Source organism: Jatropha curcas, chromosome 2 (genome assembly GCF_041381405.1).
Source record: "Jatropha curcas cultivar XTBG-Jc1 chromosome 2, XTBG_Jcur_1.0, whole genome shotgun sequence".
Classification (NCBI taxonomy): domain Eukaryota; kingdom Viridiplantae; phylum Streptophyta; class Magnoliopsida; order Malpighiales; family Euphorbiaceae; genus Jatropha; species Jatropha curcas.
In genome coordinates this window covers 4,179,670-4,190,986 of record NC_143152.1, presented here as the reverse complement: position 1 = coordinate 4,190,986, position 11,317 = coordinate 4,179,670, and the positions used below count along the sequence as shown (strand labels likewise).

The following is an 11,317-nucleotide window of genomic DNA, read 5'->3' as shown; positions in this document are numbered from 1 at the left end:
GTGCATATTTATCTAGATTAATATGATAAATGCTGTTTCGATATTATTCAAATAAAAAAGATTGCTCATTTTTTTTTTATTAATTTTTGTTAAAAAAAAAATTCTTTTTTCATTTTAATATTCTTTTTGAATACGAGACTAATTTAATTTTAAAATTTTTGAATATTTCTCTGTATAAACAGTGGTAGAGTTAAAAATATATTCTAATGGGCTCATTTTAGTGGCGCGGCCCCTGTCTATAAATATATACTTTTTATAAATGTCAAATCCCGGACCTTGCAAATCATCCATTGAATTCTTTATATAAAGTTTCAGATTTTAATAATTTGTTAAACCGTCAAAATTATTATATAAATGATTAATATATATTGTACTAGTTAGAATCTCAGATTAATTAAAATACCAAATATAAGAAATCTAAGTACCTAATTAGTTAACACTAGTACACCAAGCTAATCAAAAAAATTTGTTTAAAAAATTATAATTATTTTATTATTTTTTCCGGAATGAATTGTCTAATTCTTTTAAAAGATTATTACTATAATTTTTTCATAAAAATTGTCATAAATACTTTCATTACAATTAAAATTTTATTTTTAACTAGGGCATGGGTGGGCCACGGTAAATCTTTTTCTAAATTTTTAGCAATGATTAGCCCAAAATCAAATTTCTCTAATTTGTACTCACCTTAATAATTTAAACTATTAGCGATAATCAAATATCCCTAATGAATTTTACTTGTAAAATTAGAATTTTAAAACTTAAAATCAGCACCGTAAGAAATATAAAGAAAATTTTATTTAAATACTGTCATGGATTGATCATACTGACACATGTAAAAGAAAATTGCTAAACCATGAAAATCATAATATAGATCGTACTAATTATTGACTTTGATAACATATTCACGATTTGAAAACTTAAAATATTATTACGTGGATAAGCAATTTTATTTGAATTAATAATGCGAAACCTTTTATTGGATTTATTGAACAATAATTATGTTTGTCGTACTACATACGGTGACATTAACTATTTCCAACTTGAATTTCTTTTTATCAATAATTTAGTGCTATTTATAAAATAAATATCAAAAAATATATAAAAGTATAGAGGATTCGATATTTAGCAATGATGAGTTGTAGGACTCCTTCTGTCAGCCTTTGTAATTATATGGGGTTTTGCGTTATGTGTTGTTCCTTTTAATACAAGTCACCATCATTAATTATTTCCTTTCTCATTTAATAATGGAAAGTAAAAGCGAACATTTATTTTTTTTTCTAATTTAAAAAACAAATTTTAATTCAAATGAAATGCAATTTGAATTGGAAAATATTCAAATATATTGTTTCTAAATTAGAATTGAGTATTTTTTTAAAAAAAACAAAAGAAAAAAGCTAAAGCAATCATGAGGTCCAATGTGATTAAGATGAAAAGAGAGTGCCAAAATGTAAGATAACAAAATAATAAGTGATGATTAAAAAAAGAAGAGAAACCAAAAGACAACAAAAGAGCATGCAATCCTGGAAATAGAAGCATCTTTGTTCCCTCTGAGTCTCAGAGACATCATTATTAGGACTTTGTCATGCTTTCTTTTATTATCATAATCATAACCATTAATCATAATCATAATCATAACCATTAATCATAATCATCATCTAATGTTCCTTTTCTCATCCTGGGATGCTGTGTTTTTGCTGCCAAAGTAACAGACAACAAACCCTAAAAAACTGCCTTTTTTCATGATTCTGATCATAATTGTAATCATATACTTATAATAATTTATAAATGTAACTGTTATTATTTTCCTTGCCTTTTTCTTTTTTCGCAAAGATTTTTTTTTTTAAAAAAAGGAAAGAAAAGAAATGTGTTGGTCAAATTTAGAAGCATGATTAATGGCAAAGGATGGACCTTTTCTTTCATATAATATTAATTAATCGGATGATAATATCAAAATTTATTTACGACATGCAATTTTTGAAATTTAATATATAATTTTTAAATATAGAAGTCTTCTTCATAAATTAAAATCCATCATCCTGTTCTGTAGTTTCAGATTTTATTGTTTCTTTGTTATGGAACAGCATTGTCCAATGGGCTAATTTGTGAAAAAAATATTATCCAATGGGCTTATAGTTATAACTTAGAAAGCCCATTCAAGTCCAGTTTCTCACAAATTCAATCCATCTCTGCAACGATATTGTATACATCTTGAATGTGATCATACCATGCCCTGAATCCATTTTCTTCTGGCTAGAAAACCATTAATGGGTGATAGTAGTTTCAACTATTAGATATTTGGTTTTAATCAACTGATTACGAACTAAAACAGAAAACAGAAACTTCTGAAGAATTAGAGCCCACCTTGGAAAATTAGAATGGAAATGAAAATAGAGATGAAGACTTAAATAACTAAACAGAATCTTTTACTCTGATTAAGAATAATAATCTAAGAATAATAGTTTAAAGGGACAATATTTATTTTCATCTTGAAGTTTTATAAAAATAATTAAATCATCGTCATATTTTTTACTATTAGATATTTATCTGCCCATGTTTTTTTTTTTTTTTTTATAAAATAGTTATTCCGTTTGAAATTACATTTTTTTTTTTTGTGTTAAACGAGAGTGAAAATAAAAGGGAGAAAAGAGATATTTCTAAAAAGACAAATGCCGGGAACACAATCCCTTTCTCACTCAAACTCAACTCTTTCCTTTTTGTTTCGTTCAGCACAGCAAATGGAAGCAAATCCAATTTTATCTAAACAGCAAAAAGTATATGAACAATAAACGGTTCATGAACCATTTAAACTACAAGGCGCAAAATTTTCAAATTGACTTGCAAACATAACCGCGGCGACGCCACCAACCAGCTAAACCCACATTTAAACACAAGCCTTGCAATTAGGCGCCGCAGGTATATTGAACCACCGGTTCAAGACTTTAAAAATTTTAAATCAATCCTTAAACCGCTGGTTCTAGTTCAGTTTCAATTTTGGCTTGTTTCAGTGTGATTTTATTGAACCGACGGTTTCGATTATGGTTTCCGGCATATGTGTATTAATTTTTTCTCAAAAAAATAAAAATTCAATTCTAAAACGTCTTTATTTTAAAAAAATTAGTGTGACTTTAAAAAAAAAATATTAGTAAATTTATTTTAAATAACTTTTAATGCTCATACTCATTTAAGCAATAAAATTAATTAATTTTATAAAATAATCAAATATAAATTATCATTTTATTTTATCTAATGTTATTAAATAAATAAATTATTAGAAAAATTTTAAAAATGCTTCAACCAATAACATTTTGAACTAAGTAAAATATTTAAAAGGAAAAAATGTTAAACTCCCATTTGTATTAAACAATATAATTATATACTAAATTTTATAAAATAAGCTAAGTAATTATAACTTTAAAAATAACAACAAAAAATTTCTGATTCGAACCGGATCAGAACCGCCCGTTAAACACCGGTTCCGGTTCAAAATTTAACATTTATATGAACATTAACCGGCCCTTGAATTGCGAATTCTGGTTCAAACTTTCAACCGATAGTTTCGATCCGGTTTCAATTCATCTACAGTACAGTTCGATTCCAATTCAGTTCCGGTTCAAAATGAAACACCGGTAATGCCTACTTGTAGTAGCCACAATACCAAATTCAAGAGTATTGCTATAAATCCCCGTTTCAATCTTATGACCAGTCTTATTTTCGTATCATGAGCAATACCCAGATCAAAATCAATGGCATTATGAAAAAATAAATAGAACAGTAGGCTTATTACTGGCCCGATTACTTAATATTAATAGGAGTACCGGCGATCATAGTTCTGGCCACACATATCCCCTTCTTCCCGTCCCTCAGCCCACCACCAGTTTCTCGATCGTTTGCTACAATATTGTCAAGAAAAACAAGAGACCAGCGTACACCAAATGACGAAACAAGAGCCAGAGCAACAAGGGGAAAGAACCCCGCATTACATAACCTTTCCCTAACAACCCAGCATAACCTTGATGGGTGGAGGTTGGATTTGACGGAGAGGATGAAGAAGATAGATGATAGATCGTGAGTTTTAATTTTTGGACTATTTATTTTATTCAAGGGTATCTTATTTCAGACGGAAAGACCATTAATGAGACAAAAGCAAACCTCAAGGACTAAATATTGAAATAGTCAAGAGTTCGAGGATGAGTTAATTAATTTTATAAAACTTCAGGGATGAAAAAAATACATTTCAATAATACTCAAGTTTTTCAAATATAAAAATACCTAAAAAGTCTTATATATATATATATATATATATATATATATATATATATATATATATATATCAAGAATTGCATTCCATCCCTGATTCCAGGATGAACAAAACATGGCATGAAGCAGAAACAGATATTCTATCCTAATATGAAATTCGTAGAGAAATTATTGAAGAAGGTACTAAATGGTAAATGCAAACAACGGCTGTAGTCAAACAAAACCACAGGTACATAATTGTCATTCAACACATGAAAGAATGTGAAACTCAAGCTGATGGTGCTTCTCAAAACATGTGCAGTGCTTCCAGAAACAATTGGCGACATTGAAATCCTAAATAATGGTTTCTATTTCATTGTCTTGCAACTTTCAAAAATGTTTCAGCACAAATTATAATTATGCCACTACATTGCTTTGCCCTTCATGATTCATGCTGCACTGACAATAAGAAAATTATATAGCTCTATAAATTAGCTAGATATCTGCTAATAATAGAGACAATTTAACTTAAGGCTTGACTTTAAAAAAATTCATTCAAGATTATTCATAAGCTCACCGAGTAGAACTCGAGCTCGAATTTACCATCAAGCTAAATGAGTCTTCAAACAAGCTTGGACTTGAGTTCAAATCTGCAACTGTAAACTGTAAAACAGTGGAGTTTGAGTTCATTTACAACTCAAACCAGTCCGGCCTGAGACGAGTTCGAGTTCAGTTTTTGAAACTCAAATCAAACTGGAGCTCAAGTATACTTTTAATGAAATAAACTCAAAGCTCAATAGAACTCGACTTAGCTCAGCTTGTCAACATCCTTTGACACAATTAAGTTCAATTTCCCCATCTATCAACAAACAAAGATACATATAATACATCAATGGTGAATTAGCGGAAAAAGAAAAAGACTATTTAACAACTAAGCATCCAGTTGCTACACCAGAGTAGGTTGATTTTATTAAATGAAAACGAAAAATCCAGATTGGAAATTATAAAAATATAGTCATAAAACCGGAAAAATTTTTTTAAAGAAGATATTTAAAAAAAAAGAAAAGAATCCTTCGTAAAGTTTAGTACAATAATAAGAAAAATGTTATGCACAAGAGGACTATAAAAACCCCCCATCAACAAATCAGGAGTGATATAGACATTCCCTAAAAGATTCTAGATTAGTGATGCAGTGGACATTCAGAATAATATTATTTTTCCTCAAATTATAAGGAACCAACTATGCCTTCTGGTAATTATAACGCAAGGAGATCATAAGCTTCCCCAAAAGTTTCTAAATATAACAAATTATTCCGTGTCATCTCCAATCATTCGTGCTAATTGCCAATTGAAAAGCCATAAACAGAAGGATGTAAGAGTCCATCACTTTGTGACGAATTGAAAACAAAGCAGCAATAAAACAACACTTTATTACTGAATAAAATTGGTTTTATTATGCCTTTGTTGCAAGCAGTAAACATACATATTTAGCTAAAGTTACATATAACTTCTAGGATATTTACTACTATTTGAACTTTGAGATAATGAAATGGTAACTAAGAAATACCATTTGGCCAGAAATCAATTCACTGATTGGCATGATACTATGGGATAAGTTCTGCAAGAATAGCAAATTTTCCATAACTGTGGAGTCTGAAAAGTTTTTATGTACAAGGGAAGGTGATTGCCTACTCGCTCTATGAATTTAACTTTCCATACAAATTCAGAGCACAAGCCCCATAATGTAGTACAGTAGTATCTCAAACAACATAGTGGCAGCAGCAAAGGATTGGAAGTTATATAACCACCTCATGAAAGTCAACAACTTTGCAGGTGATGAAAACCTTGTAGAGTGAAAGAACTATAATGCAGGAAACACTTACATATGTTTTGCCATACCTTGAGCAACTTCCAGGATATATTAATTATTAGATGAACTATTCCTAATTGAATCGTCTCCTCCTAGGTGCACGGGAATCCCCGCTGTCCACATCTGAGACTCTTGCAGTATCATTTCTTCTTCTGGAGGAAGAAGTTGAGAGTGACCCCATGGAATCGATTTCCACCGCCGTGTCCATTTGAGACTCAGAGTTTATACCAGCGGCAATACTTGAGAATGAATCTCTATCGTCAACAGGCTGGGGCTGCTCCTGATTCCTCCCTAAAGGATAGTTACGAAAATATGCGTCAATTAACCTTTCAGCAGAATTCAAAGCAGAAGAATGCGAAGTGTGGGTTGAAGATCTCTGAGAGTGAGATTGTGATCTTCGAAGTAATAGCGAATGGAGTCGACGGGTGTGCCGTGTGTCAGGACTGCTTGTGCCAGTGTGTGTTAAATCCACTAATTCATCAATAGGTGCAACAGGATTTTGCTCAGTGCGCATTCCCCTAAGTGTCATAATCCTACTCAGGAAGGAATTCCTGTCTGCTATTTCATTAGTGCCATTTGAATCCTGCACTGAATTCAAATCCCGAGTCAAATCAAATCTGCTTCCAAGTCGTCGAATCATTTCCTCCATTGGGAAACTAAAAGAATTCCTCTGAATACTTTGCCTCCAACTCTCAACCCGCCTTGCTTGTGGCCTGAGAGGGATCTCAAGGCTTGAGTCCTCCTCTGGCTCACGAGTATTATTTCCACGGCCATAAATAGGGGTCACATTCTTAATGGTTACCTCTCCCTTGCAAACTGGGCATTCCTTAGCATCTGAATGCACATGCAACCATCTGTATAAGCATGGCCAACAGAACAAGTGGCCGCAACAAGTGACAACTGGATCTGTAGCCAAATCCAAACAAATATTACAATCAAAGAAGCTCCCCTCACTATCATTTCCATTCTCCATATCACTCTTTTTCTCTGATACTTGGTCTTCCAAGAACCCATTGTTATTTTCACAAATTTTTGGCACCTCATTTGTCCTTTCTTCAGCAGTAACACTACCCTCACCAACTTGTAAAGTACTGACACTGTCAGAATTTCCTATCAATTGGTTCAATTCCACTGAAATGGTCTGAGTTTCACGAGGAATTTGAACTTGTCGCCATCTCCAGCGCTGTCTAGCCCTACTAATTCTAACAGCCTCCCTAATTCTCTCAAAAGGATCATCCATCCACTCATCCAAATTCACTGCTTCGCCTGGTACTGATCCAGACCCTGCCTCAGGACCAGGGCCCAAATTCAAATCGAGATTCATAGTATCAGATGTCTCCTCACCCATCCCAAACCGAACAATCCCAGATCAAGACCCTAAAATTACCAAAAATTGAATAAACACAAATCAAAACTCTTTACTTTATCAGTAAAGAACAAAGCAAACTGAACTTTCACTTTATCCTCAATTCAACAAACCCAGATCAAAACCCCAACTTTCCCAATAGAAATGAAGCAACCCAAATCACAAAATCTCCACTTTATCATAAAACCAAATAGACCCAAATCATATAAAGTATTTATCAAAAGCTACGGAAATCCAGCTGAAACACAGCTGAAAGGGAAGAAAAATAGCCATGCATTAGATAGAAACATAAAAATTAAAAAAAAAATTTCGTCATAAATTGAGAAACAATAAAATATTTTATCAATAAACCCTAGTTTTAAGTCACTAAGATTCAATTTCAGAATTAATGGATTCAAAAAATGACTCAGATGAGAAAATAAATAAAAATATCAATAGCTAAAAACCTAGCGAATTATGAGAATTAGGGTTCAAAAAGAAAATAAGTCTAAAACCTGATACTGCAAGACAAGACCTCGACGATCTGCTTCAGACTCGTTCAAGACTCAGAGTCGAGTAATCTCCGAGTTGACTCACCATGGCGAATTCTCTCCTTTGAATGGCAATCTCGTCTATCCAGAAAGGAGAGAGAAAGAGAGAAGTGTGTGAATTGTGAAATGAATCAGTCTCAACGAAGACAGAGAGGGGGAGGGAGAAATTATTTCGTGTATTAGAGTTTAAATGGGGATGATATTTTCGGTCATCGATGGTTCTAATCTGGCGGTCAGAATAAATTTCATTTAACTTCAGTGGACCTGATCTCAATAGACATACTAGCAAATCATAGACTCAGAAGTCCCCGATTGGCCAGAGTAAATGGAAGGTTAGATTCTACGCTACCGGACACAACCATGGTTCAATTTCAAATCAGAATACTAGCAAAATTAAACCGGTCAAAATCGACAATAAAAGGCATAATCAGCTGCTCTTGATTTCAAATAATAATCGAACCATGGTAAGCAGTTATAAGTTTTAAATTGTAACTGAAACTATATATTTCAGTTCCGGCTCTTTATTTTTAAAACCAAAACGGATGGTCTTTTGGTTTAAAATCGATAGTTTTGGTTTGAACAGTGAAAAAATAAGTTTTTAAAGAAACTTTCAATTTATTTTTTTTTTTGTTTTATTATAATTTTTTAGATTAACTTTAAAATTTTTTTATTGAATTGGTTTAGTTTTTTTTCCAATAATAATATTTGTTATTATTATTATTATTATTATTTATTCAAACTACAAATTTAAGAATTTAAAATTCTTTATCTAATTTCAGTTCAAAAATCAGAATGAAACTAAAACCGACAGTTCTAAAATCGTCTTAGAAACTGCCTAAAAAAAAAAAAAAATTCAATGTCGGTTCTATTTTTTCTATAACCGAAACTAACAGTTTCGAAACAAAAATCAGGGATTCTAAAACCGTAGTCATACCTATACACAATGAAAGGAGTTGTGCACGTGCTAAGATGAAAACTATTTGTTTTTATTTTAATTTCTAAAATTTATTTATCATATTTTTCCATTAAAATTTTAAACAATTCAATAGAAATTATTATTGTATAAATGAAGGAAACAAAATTTAATCTATTATTTATAAAATACTTTACTTGAAAATATTAAATCATTCTTTTTTTTAATTTATTAGGGTCTAAATAGACCGAAAAATATTATGAGTTAAATAACAATAATGATCCTTTCTTTTAAATCGCATTTACTAAGTACATAATATAATTTTAGTAGCATGGAGGTAAGCATGGCCAAATTACGGTTCCGAGAACTGGAACCGTCGGTTCGAACCGGCCCGAAACCGTAACCGGAACTGGTGAGAACCGGAACCGGGACGAACTGAAAAATTTCGGTTCGGTTCCGGTTCCAGAAAAATTAGGAACAAGAACCGGCGGTTCCAGAGAACCGGTAGGAACCGGACTGGAACCGCCGGTTCTCAGGCCGGTTAGAACCGCCGAACCGGCAGTTCTAGCCGTTGTAACTGTCAGACCTGCTTTTTTTTAAAAAAAAATTTATTGTGAAATCTCTTAATTACCCCTCCCAACAGCCATAAATGGCTACATAACGGCTAGTTTCAAGGATATTTTTGAAAAAATGAATTTTTGGATTTATTATAAATACCTCATTTATTTACAAATTCATTACAAAAAAATCTCAACTCTCTCTACTTACTCTCTCTACAATATACTAAACTCTCTACTTACTCTCTCTACAATATACTACACTCTACTCTATATTATTCATTTATTCTTCTCTACTCTACAATCTCTCTTATTAAGTTATTATTGTCTCTAATTTTTTTTATTCAATTTTCCAAATTATATCTTATTATCATATAATGGCAAGTGAAGGAAACTCAAATTCGGGTAAGGGCAAGGGAAAGATTGGAGAATCATCTATCCCTACAAACGACATTTATGATATGATTCCCGACCAATTTAATTTTGAGAGTTATCAAAATGAAAATTTGGATATTCCAACTCAAGAATCCGAATTTAATGAGCAATTACAAGAAAATGAAGAGCAAGAGCAAGAGCAACGAGCACAAATTGTTACAAGAGCAAGACAAAGTTCCGACATATTCTCCATTCATTTCACAAAAAAATTCAAAGGTGAGAAAATGTATGATGTAATTTGCAATTATTGTGAAAAATCTTATAAATTTAAACAAGCGGGCGGCTATGGATCATTTTGGAAGCATTTGGAGACAAAACATCCAACAAAAATAGGAGTTGATCGGTCTCAAACACAAATTTCCGGGTACGCTTCTAACCTTTCTTTATTTAAATATTCTGAAAAAATACAAAAAGAAGAATTAGCAAAAATAATTTCTATGGAACATTTATCTTTTAGTTTTGGTGAAAAAGTAGGTTTTAATAATTATTGTCAAAAAGCTTTAAATCCTGCTGCTAAAAGAGTACCAAGAAATACTGTAAAAAGAACTATTATTTCTTTATATAATAAAGGAAAAAAAGAGTTAGAGCTTTTATTTTCTCAAATGAAAATTCGTGTTTCAATTTGTTGTGATGTTTGGAGTGATCATTGGCAAATGCATTCTTATATGGGTATTCCATGTCATTGGATTGATGATGATTGGAAAATTTAAAAAAGAATTATTTATTTTCGTGTTTTTTATGATAAACATACTGCAAATAATATTTATAGAGTAATTGTTTCAATTTTAGATGAATATAAGTTGACAAAAAATTTTTTTTCAATTTCATTTGATAATGCTTCTGCAAATACTAGATCAATTATTGAACTTAAAAAAATGTGTGAACCAAATATTGGTGGAAAATTTTTTCATATAAGATGTGCATGCCATGTTTTAAATTTATGTGTATAAGATGGTTTAAAAATTCTTGAATGTTTTATTTCTTCAATTAAAAAAACTATTTCATATTTATGGACACATCCCCAAATGATGAAAAGTTAGGCTAAATTTTGTAAAGAAAATAATAAAAGACCAAAACGTTTTTCAAGGGATGTCCCAATTCGTTGGAATTCAACATATGAATTACTAAATGAGTCTTTTTCTTATAAAGAATTATTATGCTTTTTTGTTACTAATAATATTGAGGATATTAATTTATATCCACAAAATTGGGAGATTTGTGCAAAAATTTTAGATATTTTAAAAATTTTTAATGATACTACCTATAAATTTAGTGGGGTTTATTATCCCACATCTCATTTATTTTTACCTATGTGTATTAATTTTATTACTGCACTCCAAGAATTTCAAAATGATGATTTATTAAAAGATTATATTTTTTCAATGAAAAAAAATAGTTATCTTATTT

General features: G+C 31.0%; 1 protein-coding gene across 2 annotated transcripts; it reads right to left on the bottom strand.

The window, feature by feature from the left end:
* Positions 1–5,855: 5,855 nt before the first annotated feature.
* LOC105646531 (RING/U-box superfamily protein) lies at positions 5,856–8,174 on the bottom strand. 2 transcript variants are annotated; one of them, XM_012232393.4, is made up of 2 exons: positions 7,970–8,174; positions 5,856–7,724 (listed from the first exon to the last, which is right to left on the bottom strand). In XM_012232393.4, the coding sequence occupies exon 2, from the start codon at positions 7,455–7,457 to the stop codon at positions 6,183–6,185; it is 1,275 nt and encodes a 424-aa protein (XP_012087783.1). In that variant the 5' UTR covers positions 7,458–7,724; positions 7,970–8,174; the 3' UTR covers positions 5,856–6,182. The 2 variants fall into 2 exon arrangements, with proteins under 2 accessions (XP_012087783.1, XP_020539953.1); XM_020684294.3 differs by having other exon boundaries at positions 5,856–7,486; positions 7,970–8,173.
* Positions 8,175–11,317: the final 3,143 nt, after the last annotated feature.